Here is an 18,432-nt window from a genome sequence, read left to right on the forward strand (position 1 = left end):
GTGCACTAGAGGCGGTTTAGCCAATCACAACACACTGGACCAGATAACCAATCTGATCCCATTGCGCATTTCTGAGGGAGGGGCTTCATAAAACCAGAAAATCATCAGCGCGTTTATAGGAGAAGGGACAGAGCGGTGTAGAATAAAGGTAAATTATGTAAAAAAATGAGTTTTTTTTTAAAACGAAGCATTAACACGTTAGACTGCACCCCATAAACACAATCAAGCCTAGAAAAAAAGTCAACCACCCCTTTAAGCTAAAATGTATGCCTGATTAACAGTATTTATGCTAGTCTGCTCTCAAAGTTATTTATATCTACACATTTAAAATTTAGTCTCTTCAGATGAAAAATAGTGAGGACTCGTGTTGCACAAATGGGTGTATACACCCATGTGTACAAATATATGGCCAATCGTATGCTCTCTAGAATAGGAACATCCCTCCACCTATTATCACCTGCTATTGAGTAGCAATAGCTACTAATGATTTATGACTTACGTAAATTCAAAATCTTTGGGGGTGCGCACTTTAAGAAGAACTGCTCTGACTAGGGGTGGGTGATATGATATCTCATATATCATGATACAAGTAATTTTATTTCACGGTAATCACAGTATAGTTATTTTTGCTTTAAATAAAGTCTTCTTAATATCAAAATTTTTGATACCATAGAAATTTCATAATTCTTGTCACCAGTGTCAATATCATATAAAACTGTATAGCCTAAATGGGGGGAAAAAAAAAACTCAAGCTCACTGAAGACAAGTAAACAGTCAGCAGTTAAATAAGAATTAGAAACTAATTACAAGCAATAGGACAAAAAAACTACAGTAGAACAAATAAATAAGAAATGGTACATACATTGTATAAAGTAATCAATTGTTGCATTTCAACGGATTAAAATCACTTGTTTTTAAACCGCAATGCTTAAAAAATGCACTTGCAAATGATAGGTTTTCACAACCACATAGCACAGCAACGTCTTGAGCGTCTAACCCAATAGAGACAATTGTCCAAAATCTCTACCGGTTGACAAATTTCTACTGATTAATCGTGTCCACTGGTATATCGCCCACCCCTAGCTCTGACTTTGTTTTTTTAATGGGAAATTCTTCAATACAAGTGAAAGGAAATCTCTGATTGAGCCATTTAATGCAGTCTTCAAATTAGTTTTAGTCTCTTCCATTTTTATATGCTTTTTATTTTAATTTACAAATGTAATGATTTCAGTACGAGGATATATTATTGCTGAAGTCACTGTGGTTTAATGTGTTTGACTCAGTGTTGCTAACTGAAATTAAAACTTCAAAATTATTTTGGGTAATTGAAATGAAGCTGGAATAAAATGTAAATTAGATGAAAGCTTAAAATTAGAAATATTGCCTTTGAAACTAACGGAAATAAGTTTACGTCTAAGTACTAAAATTACTAAAATTGAAATGAGAATAAGGCTCAATAAAAATATTAAAAAACAAATAAAAATGACAATCACATAAAATCACTAAAGTTCAAATGAAAATGGAAAATACAAAAATAAAACCTAATTCAAAATATTAATAATCACTTATAATAGTAAATATTACTCAAATGCAGGGCTTAAAGTTCTCCAGCACCGTGCTGGATCTCCGGCGTGCAGTGTTTGGCAGTGGAAAAAAAAAATCCTACATTTAAAAAAAAACAAACAAAAAAAACAACAACTTGTTGATATCACTTTCGAGTCCACGAGTTCGCCTACCAATGGTATGAGAGGAGCACAGCTTTCACTCTCAACCAAACTAACATTACTAGCCAATCAGAATTTTTTGATCCAATTGCAGAGTCGCAACCCTGATGAATGGAGAAGCGCGACAAGTTGAAAAAGCTGTGAGGCGCAATGGTCAAAGATGGCCATCTAGCGCAGTGGTTCTCAAACCTCTCCATGAAGTACCCCGAGCACTGCACATTTTGCAGGTGTGATAGATGAGGGAGACATACAAAATGTGCAGGGCTGGGGGTACTTCATGGAGAGGTTTGAGAACCACTGATCTAGCGCATATTTACATAGAAAAACTAATTAAAAAGCAGTCTATTTGTGCCTGAAATACTGTGCTCTGCAAGTATCCTTGTAAACACAGATGCTTATGGCTTAGGTGAAGGGAAACAATTGAGAAAGAAAATGCATGTGGAACAGTATTTTGGTTCACAATCACAGCAGTTTAATGTTCCTGTTGCTTTCTGTGTCATGAATGTTAATCAAACAACAAAACACAAAGAAAAATCACTTTTGTAGCTTTAACACAGATTTGTTAGATTTAATTTATAGTGAAAACTATGCAGTTATTTTACATTTTATTATTCAATTTCTGTACCTGAATACTCTTAGACTTACCGGAAAAATATAAAGCACTGTTTATTTCATTTGTATCTTTGTTCTGTTATTTATCTATGCTTGTAATTTGTTTATTTCCTATGCTGATTTACTCACCTACAAAATCACCCCAATCATTGATTATTTTTTTTCCAAATAGAGCTATTGAAGTCAAAATTTTAGATTACTCAGTTGTCAAAATAATCAGTAGATTACTTGATTACCAAAATAATCATTAGTTACAGCCCTAGATTAGTTAAAATATTTTAAAATACAACTGCATTGTTTTACTTTTTCTAATTAAAAGACATTTTGTCATTGAAAATTTCTTAAAAATATTAAAATACTGTCTCGTTCTAGTGAACCAAGTATCTGTATTTTGTCTCATCTTGTGAGCTAAGTGTATTGTCACACCCCTAGTGTCGATAAGCAGTGATATAGCTCATAATTTTCCAAGTGTATGATATAGCTTTCATTCTTCAGGTCAACCATATATTCATGAAAAAAAAATCAGTTTGAATAAGGAAAGCAGTTACTTTGCCATAGTATCCTTTCAAATGTTAAAGTTGCCACAGTCATTGCATGCTTTGCATGTGCTGCCCTGCCCCCGGAAAAAAGTTCAGCCTCGGGATTTTTTTTTTTTGGCTTTAACCCCTGAAAATAACATTGGTCTGTGTCTTTGCAGCTGTGAACAGCAGAGTGCCTGTGGTAAACACTACAACTTCACCCTCCCCTCAGCCCTCCGCACAGACGCCCATCAACTCAGTCTCCCCACCCTCCATGCTCCCTCTGTACCCCTCAGTGGACATTGACGCACATGTAAGACTTTCTCTGGATTCAGCAAAATGACTGCTATGTAACATTTGCAGACATCATAAATTAATGCATAAGATTGTCCATATTTGTTTTTAAGCAAATTATTTATCTTCCCCTCAGACTGAGAGCAATCATGACACAGCGCTGACCCTGGCCTGCGCGGGTGGCCATGAAGAGCTTGTCTCAGTGCTCATTGCACGTGGGGCCAACATCGAGCACCGGGACAAGAAGGGTAAGAGGCTCCTTCATTTGATCCATGAAGTTGTCGGTATAGTAAATTTACAGAGATGTTGAGTGCCGCTCTACTTGTCTGCGCACAGGGTTCACTCCCTTAATCCTAGCTGCGACTGCGGGCCATGTGGGTGTGGTGGAGATCCTACTGGACAAGGGAGGGGACATTGAAGCTCAGTCTGAGAGGACCAAAGACACCCCTCTGTCCCTCGCCTGCTCGGGTGGCAGACAAGAGGTACCCTAACAGTGTTAACTCTGCCTCTTCAACAGATAAGCTTTTAAACCCTCCAAAATGCACCAAAGACTTGGAAATACATTAGTTTATCTCCATATTTACAGGTGGTGGAGCTGTTGTTGCTTCGTGGGGCTAACAAGGAGCACCGTAATGTTTCTGACTACACCCCGCTCAGCCTGGCGGCCTCAGGGGGCTACGTCAACATCATCAAGATCCTTCTGAATGCTGGTGCTGAAATCAACTCTAGGTCAGAACATCTGCTTCCATTGATTTGATCAAGATGCATGTTAAGACGCTGTTTGTTTTAACAGTATAAACTCGTATTTCTCTTTCAGGACTGGCAGTAAGCTGGGCATTTCTCCGCTCATGTTGGCAGCCATGAACGGCCACGTGCCTGCGGTGAAGCTGTTGTTAGACATGGGCTCTGACATCAATGCACAGATCGAGACCAATCGTAACACAGCACTGACCTTGGCCTGCTTCCAAGGCCGAGCAGAGGTTGTCAGCTTGCTTCTGGACCGCAAGGCCAACGTGGAACACCGCGCTAAGGTCTGTGATCACCTTTCCACGTGTTATTACTTGGGCAGTGTGGTCCTTGTGTAGGGCAGCATTTTATGAAAGAAAATTGTTATATGCGAAAACTTGTTAATAAACATTTGAGTATGAAAAAATACTTAACGTGTTCTTTTGGCACTTAATTGCAAATAAATGTTACCATTAACTAAATGTTAATGGGACCTTTCTTTCCACTAGACTGGCCTCACCCCTCTCATGGAGGCTGCGTCTGGCGGTTATGCTGAAGTGGGCCGTGTGCTGTTGGATAAAGGGGCTGATGTCAATGCCCCTCCGGTTCCTTCCTCTCGTGACACCGCCCTCACCATTGCTGCAGACAAGGGTCACTACAAGTTCTGTGAGCTTCTCATCAGCAGGTGTGTCTTTGTAACACTGTTGGTGTACAGTACCAGTCGATCCTCTCTCCAGAATGTAGCATCTCACGCTGCTGTTTCTGCTCTGTTAATGTAGAGGGGCTCACATTGATGTGCGAAATAAGAAGGGGAACACCCCTTTGTGGCTTGCTGCTAACGGTGGCCACTTTGATGTGGTTCAGCTGTTGGTGCAGGCTGGAGCCGAAGTGGATGCAGCAGACAACCGCAAAATAACCCCCCTCATGGCAGCGTTCCGCAAGGTGAGCAGTTTGTCATGCTGGCCATAGGATTGTTGAGCATCTTGGCTTATGCCTAAATGTCACTGGTGCTGTGCTGCTCTTTTGTAGAAAAATAATGGATGATGATAATCTGTTGTAAAGCACTGAAATATATCCTTTTTTAGGGTCATGTAAAAGTGGTGCAGTACCTGGTGAAGGAAGTCAACCAGTTCCCATCTGACATTGAGTGCATGAGATACATTGCAACTATTGCAGATAAGGTATAAAAGACCAAAACACAGCCTTGTATACCTATAGAGGACTATTTACATTATTTGACTGAAGTCACATCTTAATTCACATTGTCACTCTGCAGGAACTGCTGAAGAAGTGTCATCAGTGCATGGAGACCATTGTCAAAGCCAAAGATCAGCAGGCAGCTGAGGCAAACAAGAACGCCAGCATTCTACTTAAGGAACTTGATCTGGAGAAGGTTTGTATCTTCAGATGGCCAGTTAGTCTAACTGTTGAGCTAACTAACTTTTTGAGGATTTTTATATTAGTCACCACAATCTGCAGCATGATGTATCAAGTTCTTCTCAAATTTGATCATAGTCTCGTGAAGAAAGCAAAAAGCAGGCTCTGGCTGCAAAGCGAGAGAAGAGAAAGGAGAAGCGCAAGAAAAAGAAGGAAGAGCAGAAGAGGAAGCTGGAGGAAGAGGAGGCTAAAGTGAAAGAGGTGTTCTGTGAGATGCAGGATCAGAAGGAGGACTCTGCAGAAGGTGAGAAGCACCTTGTCTGTTTATAGCCAGATATCATAGAAAATGCCTAGCTTCAATTCTTTTTTCATTTTTCTTCATTTTTTTATAAGAGAAATTGTGACCTTCTGTAGTGATGCACTGAAATGTCAACAACCAAAAAGACACTAAAGTTCAGCCAGAACGTTTGGAGAGCCGAAATCATTGACCAAATTGGTGACGTTTAATTAGCGTTTCTCGAATGACACATTTTCACTGTGACAACATCTATTTCATGTCTACAGTGTATAAGCTACAACAGGCAAACATGTCAGCTGTGTGGACACTAGGGCTGATTTCTTGATTTTAATCAATCTTTATTTTGATGGAACTATATAGATTCTTAAATCCCAAGGTTCATCTATTAATCTAAATTCTGAACAAAACTTCACTGAACATTATTTGAAACATGCTTTGTGATTGTTACTTCTGATATGAAACCAAATTGACAAAATATGAAAAGTAAGACTTTATTTCAAAATTCAAACAATAAAAATGTCATTCTGGCACTCTTTAATGTGGTGTGACGGATTGCTTTAGCAGCCTCAGTTCAAGTGAACCACAGAAAAAAGGTCTATAAAACAGCTTGTAAATACGTAACGTTAAATTTACCTCAGGAAAGCCATTCAGTGTCCATAGCTTGTTAGTTCGTTAGAAAAAATAATTTTAGAGAGGAACTTTTTGCTAAAAAAGTTATCTGTAACTTTAAGCAGGATATAAAGCTATATCCTGCTATATTACATTTATCATTATATTTTTTCCATGAAAGCAAGTTTATATTACAGGCACAGTTTAAAATGTTTCAACAACACATTTGAGTAGAAACATAATTATTAAAAAGTTTATTAAAAACTGCCTTGAAATTCAGTTTTAATATTTATAAACTTGTTTTATTTGAGTGATTTGATTCATTTCATTTGTTTTGGGCTAAATGAAACTGAATCTGTTTCTATAAACTGTTTCTGTTCTGGTTTCTGATGCATTATTGTTATTTTATCCTGCAGAAGTGGAGGTTCCCATTGAGCCCCCAAGTGCTACCACCACCACAACCATCGGTATCTCAGCCACCTCCACAACTTTCACTAACACGTTCGGCAAAAAGCGAGCCAATGTGGCCACCACACCAAGCACCAATCGCAAAAAGAACAAGACCAAGGATTCACCTAGTGAACCGATAATCCTTCAAGACCCACTGGTGGCGCTGGCGCAGCAGAAAGCTGACAAAAATAAGATCCATGGAGAACCGAGAGGGGGTGGGGCACCGGGAGGCACCAGCGACTTGAATCTAGATAGCACCGACTGCAACAGCGAGAGCAGCAACGGCAGTAAGAGTCAGGAGCTCCCTGACCTGCCTTCGTCGTCGTCCTCTTCCGCCCCTTCGTTCCTTGCAGGCTCTAACCAGCCGCATGTCGCAAGTGAGAAGAGACAAGGGCCATCGCTGCCGGGCTCTCGTGAGAAGTTCACGGTGTCCATCTCCAAACCACAGCAGAAGTAAGAGTTACTGTACTCCTGCTTGCTGCTACAGCACTGTCACATGATTACCTCAGCATTTGACAGATCTTACCTAGTAGTTTATTTTCTTGAACTGTGGTAGTATAATATGCTACATTTCACTACAGGTAATAACTGCAAATAACAAATGGCAAAGAGAATCCTACTTGTGATTTGACAAGATACTGCATTTCCATTTTACAGGTTTTTGCAAAAAAAAAATGGTTTGGGTAGATGATTAAACTTCCTATTTCTATTCACATTAACAGATCTCATGAGATCAACAGTGACTTGACCCCTAGTTCCCTGCCCACCTCGTTCAAGACCATTTCACTGCCAGTCACCTCGCCCAACAGTAAGATGAATCTCACTAGCCCAAAGAGGGGCCAGAAGAGAGAAGAGGGGTGGAAAGAGGTGGTTCGGAGGTGAGGGTCACTTTTTAATGTTGCAATCTAAAAGTAACAGGATTAAAAAAACTGAAAGATTTACAGTGAAGCAAGGATGTAAGCCATGTCTAAGGATCCGAATATCTTAGAAACTTAGGAATAAGCTCTTTAGACTTAGCAATGTGCTAAAAACCTCAGTAACAGAATTGAAACATCCTTGCAAACACTGGAGTACTGTGTCATCGGGTTTTGCTTTGGCCAGAAATCTAGCTATGTCATTTCTCCCTTAGATCCAAGAAGCTCTCTGTCCCTGCCTCTGTGGTGTCTCGGATTATGGGTAGAGGTGGCTGCAACATTACGGCCATCCAAGATGTTACAGGTGCACACATCGACGTGGACAAACAGAAGGACAAGAATGGAGAGAGAATGATTACAATCAGGTAAAAATTATGCAGAAAGTTATTAGGACACTAGCAATTGACCGATTCTCCTTGCTGGAATTTCTTACTTATGCTTACTCTCTTGGTTTGCAGAGGTGGCACTGAGTCAACACGGCATGCAGTGCAGCTGATCAACGCGCTGATCCAGGACCCAGCCAAAGAGCTAGAGGACCTGATCCCTCGTAACCACATCCGGCCGCCTGGGGCCAACACCAAAATCAGCTCCACCTACACAACCTCCACTGGGGCCACAAGCACTACTGCAGCCAGTTCAAAAGGCCTGCCATCTGTAGTGCCCTCCTCCAGCATGTCTTTCCAGTCCTCCACCAACTTCACAGCTCAGCAGGCTGGCAAGTTGGGCAAAAGTATGGCACCGGGCGTCAGGCCCCCCTTCGTTTCTTTGCCACCACTTGCTTATGCTCATCCTCAGCTGGCCCTTCTAGCAGCCCAGACCATGAACCAGATCCGCCACCCTCGATTACCCATGGCGCAGTTTGGTGGCACTTTCTCATCCTCTCCCAACACTTGGGGTCCTTTCCCTGTTCGTCCTGTGAGCCCTGGTAGTGCTAACAGCTCACCCAAACACAGCGGTAATTCTGTGCCACGTTCCGCCAGCTCCGGTCTGGCCCACACCGAGCATCCTGCTGCTCCTGTGTCCAGCACCTCGACTCCCACTGCCTCCACCACTTCTCCCACCAGTACCGCACCCGCCAACACCCCCACACCTTCCTCTGTCAGGAAGCAGCTTTTCTCAACAGAGCCCAAGTTTGGAGCTGGAGTTACTGTGGCCTCTACCGGCAGCAGCGCTCCCTCGGCGCAAGTTGCTCGATCTCCTATCAGCTGCACTCCCACAACCCCTACGACCCCTCCACCTCCATCCGCGCCCATTGCTCCACCTCCACAGCATCCCCCTCCCCCCAAGCCAGAGCCGGCCAGCCTCAGCACCCCAGCTAAAGAGAAGCCCGTCACAGAGTTTGCCACACCTGCTGCAGGAGCTCCATGTGATGGGCCCAGACCCTCTGCTCCTTTGCACTTCACCTCGTCTCCCTCTGGCCCCTCGATGCTGCCTGTACAGGCCGAGAGCCGACAGCCACTTCCGTCACACTTTCCTTCCAGCACAGAACCCAGTTCCCCTTCCTCATCACAGCCAGGCTCATCTCACCCCGTCACACGCCTGCCACCTCCGACCTGCAGCAGCACGGTCACTAATACCAGCAGCGCCTTACCTCATTATGCCACCCCCAACGCACCCGGTGTCACTCCACGCATGCAGCCACTGGCACCCTACTACCATATGGCTCCAGGGGCCCTTCCGGAGCAGCAGTCTGTGTTTGTGCCTACGGGAGCCTCACAGGAACCTCTCAAACAGCAACAACAACAGCCTCCACCTCAGCCCAGCCTGGCTTCGACAGGCATGCCCCCTCCCTCTCTCCCAATGTCCTCTACTATGGACATGATAAATGGCTCTCAAATGCACCTGCACAGTGGAAAAGCGCAACTGCCCCCCAACTTTGGCCCTGCGGCTATCTTCAATCACTTTAGCAGCATCTTCGACAGCAACCAAGTGGGCAACAACCAGGTTTGGGGTGCCTGCCATCTACCTGCACGTACCCCTCCAGAGCAGCCTTACAGTGCCCCGACTAATGCATACATAAGTGGAATGGGGCAGATTGAAAGTGTCATACCTCCTCCCAATGGCTCAAAAGCTCCAGGATATCGCTGTTCCTCGCAGCGAATTGTCTCCAGTCCGATTGGTAAGTGCAATCTTTACATCAAGGATGTCCAGTCCTGTTCCTGGAGGGCCACCTTCCTTCAGAGTTTTGCATCATCTTGCATCAACCAACCCTCTACATTGCGAGTAAATCACTCGCATATGCGACTAAATCTTCACTCTGGGCGACTAAATGATGTCTAATATTAGCCTATGGCTAATAAATTCTTAGATTTTACTCGCCAGTGTGTGAGTTGGAGGCTGAGTATAAGTTTAGCACAGATATATTTTCACTCACAGAACACTCTGACTGAGCGCTTCAGAGTTTCACTCTCCGTCAAGCGATCTGTGCTATTTATCATTTCATCTCAATGGATGCGCAGCGCACCTGTGTTTGTGTACGACTCGCTGACGCTTTCTCTCACGCGCAAAGAGCGAGAGTCTTACATAACATGCAGAATTGATGTGATACATGTAAACGATATTCTTTTTTATTTTCCTGTCAAAACAACGGAGTTCCTTTGGAATTCTTCAGCTTTTAAGAAATGCCGGGTTTTCCGGTAGTGGGCGGAACTAATGCGCAAACGACAATCTCATTGGCTGGTGCTCACCTATTATCGTCCCTGTTTAGATTTCAGCAAATCAGTTCGAGCGAACGCACACAACCTGATTAATATTCATGAATCCAGAAGCTCGTTAATCCTTGGTGCGCTTTATATTGTTCTTAGTAGAATTCGTATAATAATAATAATAATAATATCTTATCAGTATTATTGTTAGTTTTTTTTTTTTCAATTTTTTACAGGAACACTGAATGACCAAAAAAAGCTGGTTGGTTCATGGTTATATATATATATATTAGTATTTCAGTCTGGCGAGAAAACAAAAAAATGTACTAGCCAATGGTGATTCAATTGCCAAGGTGTCCGTAGAGGGTTGTCAACACACCTGTCTGGAAGTTTCTAATGCCAAGACCTTGATTAGCTGGTTCAGGTGTGTTTAATTAGGGTTGGACCTATGCTGCGTTAAGTCCTCCTGGGACATGCATACTTACAAGTTAACAAATCGTAATTACGACGTCGGGTGTGTTCAAGTCGCTTTGGTCGGAACAACATTTAACTTTACATAAAATTCTATTCGATTTTTTTACTCTACAAAATGATGAATAAAGAATGTACATCGTGTTTTTGCTTTTTTCTGTTTTTATTCAATTTATGAAGGTGATGTAAACTGAATCATTATATATTCTATGGTATTTATACAATAATATACTATTTTGTAAATGTAACAGTTTTATTGTACATTACAAAAAATAATTTTATTCATTTCAACAAATTTACTGTCAATACAGATGCTGCATATCTATAGTTTTTGGCTGCATCCATTGCATCCGACACATTTTTTTCACTGACGCCCCCAACTTGGAAACTTGTGGCTTAAAGAAAATTTCAAGTTCCCCACTCGTAATATTAATATATATAATGTGGTGGCGTTCATGTGCGTTCAGTTCGTAAATACGATCTATCCGACATGACTTGAACGCACCACTAATCTATGTAGGAACGTGGCCCTTCAGGAACAGGACTGGACACCCCTGCTTTAAATAACATGCATTATTGCTGATGTTCTTGCTTCTTTGTTTTGTGATTGGGGTCAATTATGTTCACTCTGTATCACAGGTATACACCCCATGGACAACTCTATGTCCTCGTCCACTGCGCTCCCCAGCTTTACCACAAGCATATCTGCCAGCCCTGTGTTCCTACCAGGTCCTGTTCCTGTGGGCACACCCTCCTTCAGCCGCCAGCACTTCTCTCCCCATCCCTGGAGTGCCTCCACCTCTTGTAAGCCTTTATGATGCAGATGCACCATGGAACACATTACTTTTTATAAGACCATATTGCTTGTGTTCTTTCTGACGGTCTCTTCATTTCTCTGTTTTTAGGTGAGTCTCCAGTGCCCTCCGTGTCTTCCGGGGCATCCTCACCTCTTTGCACGTCTACAGTGACTCCCGCTCTGATCCAGGCAAAACCTAGTAGCTCCAACCAGCAGGACCGTAAAGTGCCCCCTCCAATTGGAACAGAGCGCCTGGCCCGTATCCGGCAAACTGGCACCGTCAACCACAACATACTGCCCACCAGCTATACCCCACCAGTTGGACAGGGTGGCATCTGGTCTTTTGGAGTGGGCAGTGCCTCCGGTGAGTCTGTGATGTAGTCAGCATTTACGAATTGTTCTAAATGTTGTGAAATAAACATATTTGCATATGCAGTGACAGTTGCTTTTCATTGCATTAAATGTGAAGAGTTGGGTTTTGAAACGAATCAGGGATGTGATTTTTCTGTATAAATACGGATTTCTGTATTTTCCGACCTCTGAGGGACGACCCATATGATTCTTAAGTAGGCATGGGCCAATTACCGGGATTTGAAAATTTCACGGTTTCAAAACCGCGAATATTTTACGTTATACCGTTCATGCGGTATGTGCTGTTTTTCATGTCTCCTCAAAGACTGAAAATGTAGGAATCCCTCCGGTTGAGTGCAGTGTAGAGAGTAACACGCCCCCTCCTCCTCCTGTTGGTGCGAGCGAGCGGTCAGTCACATGTGTGTATATGACGGCCGAAGGAGCTTCCTCTGGAACTTACATGATCGGCAACCGGCCGTTTATTGTTTTATTGCAGCCGATCTCTGTTCTGGACTTGCACAAACTGCGCTGCAATGCATATCATTTTCCAAATGTCATTTATGTGAAAATATGAAGTCCATAAACGCCCGTTAACAGAGGCCAGAGACACTGAAGACATTTTTCTCTGAAGAGAAAAATACTGTAGCAGGCAGATCACTCACTGTTCATGATGCACGAACTATTGGAAGAAAATCCTCAATATTGATTTGGGGGTTTATATTAATGTGTTTCTGAGGGGAACTGACTGTCTTCAGAAAGGTTTAGATGGTATTTTCTTTTCATCTAGTATAATTCACATTAAAGCAGTGTTTCAGCGCAGCTCTGCTTTGTTTATGGCAGTAACCAAGGAAACACTGTATCTGGTGTTCTAGAAGCGCCTCCAATTGTCAGAGAGTGAATCTGCGTCCCATTCAGAGCTTCTGCTGTTTGTTTCGTTCAGGCATGTAGTATAATTTCACAAAGCTAGTCAGAACATTCTGTTTTTGCTTCAAATTAGGTTATTATTAAATCAAATTATGTATATGAAATTATATAAATCATAAGAAATTATATAAATGATATGTATATGAATTATATAACTAAAATTAAATAACTGTAATTACAGATTTAGCTTAAATATTTTGTATGTTGCTTAAAAATAAAATATATAGTGTTTTATTTATTTTTTACCCAGACATTTCAAATTAACACGTTTTAGAGCTGTAACAACAATACCGTGAAACCGTGATATTTTTGCTTAAGGTTATACCGTCAAAATCTCATACCGGCCCATGCCTATTCTTAAACTATTACCTAAATAAACTGAAAAGATTTTCAAAAACATCATGGACGGATTGGTCCTGAGAGTGCTGCACGAGCTCGCAGCGCCATCTGCAGGACAGTTAAAGCGTTTAAATGATTCTAAGCGCCAAATGCGAGTAGAATCAGCCTGAAACTCGTTACTCAACCCGGTGACTTTTTATGAATGGCGGTGAGAATTTGAGATTGCTAGGGTCGTCATAAAATTCGCAACGGTTGTGATGTAATTACATAATAGGCTGTAGTCTGACGCACTACATGTCTGCTGTTACAGTACTGTTTTTAGTTTCGATTCACTGTTAGTGCTAGCTGCGCTTGGTTTGAGTTGCTTTATTTTGCATTTGGGAACGCTACATTCGTCATTAGAAACTTTTATAAATCTGTTGTTGTTTACAAAGACAAGTTTCAGTGTCACATAATCCTTCAGAGATCATTCTAATATGCTGATTTGCTGCTCAAGAAACATTTCTGATTATTATCAATGTTAAAAACAGTTTTGCTGCTTAATATTTTTGTGGAAACGATACCACTCAAACATTTATATAAGATTTAAAAAAGAGGGAGAAATTAATCATTTTATTCATGCATGAAAGTGATAAAAAAAGTGAGTGAAGACATTTAAAATGATTTCGATTTAATAAATGCATTAACACATTTAATTAACATATTTGATAAATGCAAATAAATGCTGTTCATTAAACTTTATATTTATCAAAAAATCCTGAAGAATACAGTGTAGACCAATTTCCACAAAATATGAAGCAGCAAAATTGTTTTCAACATTGATAATAATCAGACATTTTTCTTGAGTCAAATAAGTTGTAATTATTTCTAAAAGATCATGTGACACTGAAAACTGGAGTAATGATGAAGAAAGTTCTGCTTTGCATCAGAGGAATAACATTACATTTTATAATATATTAAAATTAAAAACTTTTTTTTATTTGTAATAACATTTCACAATATTGCTGTTTTTTTTTTACTTTATTTTGATCAAATAAATTCAGCCTGGATGAGCAGAAGATATTTATTTCAAAATCATTATTAATTGTAATGTTTCCAAACTTTTGGCAGGTACTTTAATAATAATAATAACAATTCGATATACTTTACTATAATATATTATAGTACTTTATTATAATATATTATATTATCATGATTATTAAATATTGCTTTCTGTTTTTTACAGGACAGTAGTATGTATTACAATATAAGATATACTGTATCTTTTAATGTGCTAATATATATTTTTAATAAGTTCTGGGGGCGTGGCTTGTGGGTGTGATTTGGGGTGTGGTCAGATTTTCCTTCTTTTTTGTCTCTAGCTGATCACATGCCTTATGAATAATAAATATCTGTCTCTGTTCTTCACAGAAACAATGTCAGGCTGGTCTCAGCCCCTGATGGGAGGGCCAGTGATGCACCAGCAGATGCAGGAGCCTTCAGCCTTCTCTCAGCACCAGGCTATGGAACGAGATGATACTGGGATTGTTGCTCCTTCTAACACTTTCCACCAACCTCTGCCCACCAACTTCATGGATTTTCCAAAGGTACGTACTGTACAGTGACTCTTCAAAAATATAATTTCTGTTGTTATATATTATGTGTTATATGTTATATATAAGTTTTGGTTGTTTTATTAGTTAAATGGGGAATTTGAATTTGTAGATCTACTCACAAATGTTTGGTTTTATGGACTGTGTAGGGGCTGCCAATGTCAATGTACGGAGGCGCGATGATCCCCCCTCACCCGCAGATGGCGGAGGGTCCTGGAGGCCCTGTATACAATGGTCTTCACACTTCTGACCCTGCCTGGAATCCCATCCTAAAGGTTGTTCCCAACACTGCTGAGAATTCAGACCCACAGCAGGTGATTTTCTCTTAGTCGACCCCAGCTGAAAGTGTTCGTAAATTACAGCTCCTTTTGCTATCTAACTCTTTGAATTCTTGTTGTTGCAGGTATGGCCCGGCACTTGGGCTCCACATGTGGGAAATGTGCATCTGAATCATGTCAACTAAACAGTTCGAGAGGCCTAGGAGCAGTAACAAGAAACACAAGATAATTACCTAATTACTGAGACGTGGTATTAACCTAGATGTGTCCCCCAAAAAAATGTTAAACAAGTTAAATTTGAGAGATGGACACCCTCGATGTGCCTAACTAAAAAGAAAGAATCTAGTGTGGGATTTAACGTGTTTACCACTGTCTATGAACAAATCGATTGCCTGTTCAACAGGATACATTCTGAGTAGTATAGCCATTTTGACATTTAAGCCCCACGTAAAAGTGTTCTTGGTCGGCAGGGCTCAATAGGACAGTGTGCTATTTATACTTGGCCAAGACCTAGATGATTGCGTAAAGAATGAAATCAGACCTTTTAGAGTGGTAAATACCTGTATAATTGTTTACATACTGAAAAAGGGTTAAAAATGAGAGTAAATTTCATGTCGTATAGTGGCTCTACTTTATGTAGCCTGTATTAATGTGAAATATTTACCTTAATATTCAATAAAAAGTTGGAAATGTATCCGGTGTGTTATTTTGATTTGTTTTTACATGGGCAACTATTCACAATCCAAGTTGTCTATTCATGGACAACTGTATAAAATAAAGCACTACAAACTAGACAAATATTCTGTATTATGTAACTAATATTGTGTAACTTTTCACTTTTTTTTTTAAATGTCTATGTTCTGAAAATCTGGTGACTTAACAGGAATTTAAATTGACGTCTTAGTTAGGACATGGGCAGCACATCTTGCAAGACAAAAAAAAAAAAAGACTGTTAGTATAGCCATTTTGACATTTAAGCCCCACGTAAAAGTGTTCTTGGTCGGCAGGGCTCAATAGGACAGTGTGCTATTTATACTTGGCCAAGACCTAGATGATTGCGTAAAGAATGAAATCAGACCTTTTAGAGTGGTAAATACCTGTATAATTGTTTACATACTGAAAAAGGGTTAAAAATGAGAGTAAATTTCATGTCGTATAGTGGCTCTACTTTATGTAGCCTGTATTAATGTGAAATATTTACCTTAATATTCAATAAAAAGTTGGAAATGTATCCGGTGTGTTATTTTGATTTGTTTTTACATGGGCAACTATTCACAATCCAAGTTGTCTATTCATGGACAACTGTATAAAATAAAGCACTACAAACTAGACAAATATTCTGTATTATGTAACTAATATTGTGTAACTTTTCACTTTTTTTTTTAAATGTCTATGTTCTGAAAATCTGGTGACTTAACAGGAATTTAAATTGACGTCTTAGTTAGGACATGGGCAGCACATCTTGCAAGACAAAAAAAAAAAAAAGACTGTTGGGATGTAGAACTAGTCCTGCGTGAAATGCCAAGATACTGTAAATATGGGGAGGCATATTTATACTGGATAGGTCATCCTGAGCGGTAGATTGGGGTTTGTATTGTTATATCTTATACTATTATAGTATAGTATAAGATATATTTGCATTGCGTTAGCAGCGCAAAAGGTCGTGGGTTCAATTCCCAGGGAACACACATACTGGTAAAAAATGTATAGCCTGAATGCACTGTAAGTCGCTTTGGATAAAAGCGTCTGCTAAATGCATAAATTATTATTATTATATATCTTATCGTAGAGTTCATATCATGTGCCCAACTGAATCACTCTGAAAACCTCGTGCTTTTCGGAGAGTTTACATTCCATGAAATGGCTCAAAACACTTGCTCCCATAGAGGGCCTCAGCGCTGCGCGTCAGTGGTGGAATCGTCTTTCCGATTGGCCAGAGTTCAAGGTTTGCAGCACGTGACAAATCTCCTCCTCTAGCTTTCCAACATGTGGAGCGCAGAGACGCGCAGCGCTGCAGCAGATCGGCCAAAACCTTAGCGTGTGTTCGTTCAAGTCCCGAGCTTAGATTTAGGTTCATCATGTCAAGCAGCTGCGAAGCTTCGTCGACCTGCCCGATCCCAAGCCGCTCCAGCTGGCCTCCGCTCCCTGACAGCTACAGTCAAAGTCCTGGAGGAACTCTGTTTTCAACAACTCCCGGGGGTGAGATGACCTAGTGTATTTATTTTTAATCGCAGAATGTATTTCATAACTAGTGATGTTTTTTGCATGCGAGTTTTTCCACGTTACACTTTGTTTTTATGTTTAGTGAGTTGATCGTTTGCACTGCGCAATCGTATAAAGCCAGAGGCAATAAGATGTTTACAAGCGGCCGGTTGCCTTTTGAACAATTCTGTGATTGACTCTTTCCATTGGCAGTTGGGTTAAAGGTGTGTTTGTTTTAATCAAGCGCACATTTGGCCCAGTGGACTTGCACAAAATGAATTTAGCACCTTTAACTAGTTAAATTTGTCTGCTAACAAAGTCCGAAAGTGTACGCACGTGCATCACAGGAGAATTCTGTAATTTGAATTTTTCATTAATTTTTTCTGAATAAGCCATGAATGTTTTCATGTCATTTCCGCCACGTCTCACATTATGTATGCAAGGTTAATATGCTTTGCAAATACCCTCATAATATTTTCGCTTTCACCTTGTTCGCACTGTTAAATTAGACAAGTACAAATATATATTTAACTATAAATACTGAAATTGTTTATGTCACGGTGTAGATTGTCATATTATTAGATCAAATATAAAAACGTAATTCATTTTTTTATGGATTTAAAAAAAAAAATGTTATAGTCTGGCTGTGGGGCAAACCTAAAACAATAAAAATCTGTATATAACAATAATTCATAAAGCTCTTTTAAAAATAGTAAACTAAATGAAGGCATGTCAAAACATTGAAAAAGAAGAAAAAATTAAACTTGTAGTTAATATCAACTGAACTTAACTTATTTTAAAATAAACACCTATATACAAAATCCATCTACCACCTCAACTGTCAATATTGATCACATGGTTATTAAAGCGCACATGTAGAAATATGACTGACTTCAGTTTTTGAAACCAAGCCAGTGGCCGTTCTATCAATCATTGCACATTTATCCATAAAAAACGGTTCTGCTTTGACTCGCTGTTGACTCGCTACATGACCAGAGGACATGTAGCACAAATCATATTGAATTAAAAAGAAAGTCATATCGAAAAACTCATTTCTTATACTTATTTCAATTCACGTTTTTAGATATTCTTAATTGAGTCAGACCTCAGTCAGTCCAATCACACTGGGTCCTTATGCAGTAATGGGTGATGTTGCTACATTTTGGGGTTACTACAGGACATCTAAACAGGGGCACCTTGAGTGATATTGCCTCATACATTTAGAAAGCACCCCAGTCAGCTCTTCACCCTGTTTCCATTACTCCAACATGAGCTAAACTACATGAGTTTCTGAGCTCTTACATAGAGCAGA

General features: G+C 40.3%; 2 protein-coding genes across 3 annotated transcripts in view; both read left to right on the plus strand.

Moving 5' to 3' along the window:
- ankhd1 (ankyrin repeat and KH domain containing 1) overlaps positions 1 to 15,191 on the plus strand; it is a 67,445-nt gene extending 52,254 nt beyond the window's left edge. For both annotated transcript variants that reach the window (XM_016501518.1, XM_016501519.1), the window contains exons 17-35: positions 3,034 to 3,167; positions 3,285 to 3,396; positions 3,485 to 3,630; positions 3,735 to 3,877; positions 3,966 to 4,179; positions 4,384 to 4,559; positions 4,654 to 4,816; positions 4,960 to 5,055; positions 5,151 to 5,267; positions 5,390 to 5,555; positions 6,575 to 7,061; positions 7,331 to 7,486; positions 7,738 to 7,887; positions 7,981 to 9,641; positions 11,278 to 11,442; positions 11,544 to 11,798; positions 14,459 to 14,634; positions 14,790 to 14,954; positions 15,044 to 15,191. In XM_016501518.1, the coding sequence (XP_016357004.1) occupies positions 3,034 to 3,167; positions 3,285 to 3,396; positions 3,485 to 3,630; positions 3,735 to 3,877; positions 3,966 to 4,179; positions 4,384 to 4,559; positions 4,654 to 4,816; positions 4,960 to 5,055; positions 5,151 to 5,267; positions 5,390 to 5,555; positions 6,575 to 7,061; positions 7,331 to 7,486; positions 7,738 to 7,887; positions 7,981 to 9,641; positions 11,278 to 11,442; positions 11,544 to 11,798; positions 14,459 to 14,634; positions 14,790 to 14,954; positions 15,044 to 15,103 (4,742 nt within the window). In that variant the 3' untranslated portion in view covers positions 15,104 to 15,191. The remainder of the gene's footprint in view (positions 1 to 3,033; positions 3,168 to 3,284; positions 3,397 to 3,484; positions 3,631 to 3,734; positions 3,878 to 3,965; positions 4,180 to 4,383; positions 4,560 to 4,653; positions 4,817 to 4,959; positions 5,056 to 5,150; positions 5,268 to 5,389; positions 5,556 to 6,574; positions 7,062 to 7,330; positions 7,487 to 7,737; positions 7,888 to 7,980; positions 9,642 to 11,277; positions 11,443 to 11,543; positions 11,799 to 14,458; positions 14,635 to 14,789; positions 14,955 to 15,043) is intronic.
- Positions 15,192 to 16,880: 1,689 nt separating this feature from the next.
- eif4ebp3 (eukaryotic translation initiation factor 4E binding protein 3) overlaps positions 16,881 to 18,432 on the plus strand; it is a 3,891-nt gene continuing 2,339 nt past the window's right edge. Inside the window, exon 1 of the mRNA XM_016501443.1 lies at positions 16,881 to 17,117. Within this exon, the coding sequence (XP_016356929.1) occupies positions 16,997 to 17,117 (121 nt within the window). The 5' untranslated portion in view covers positions 16,881 to 16,996. The remainder of the gene's footprint in view (positions 17,118 to 18,432) is intronic.

The sequence above is a fragment of the Sinocyclocheilus anshuiensis genome, unplaced genomic scaffold (genome assembly GCF_001515605.1).
Source record: "Sinocyclocheilus anshuiensis isolate Anshui unplaced genomic scaffold, SAMN03320099.WGS_v1.1 scaffold1023, whole genome shotgun sequence".
Taxonomy (NCBI): domain Eukaryota; kingdom Metazoa; phylum Chordata; class Actinopteri; order Cypriniformes; family Cyprinidae; genus Sinocyclocheilus; species Sinocyclocheilus anshuiensis.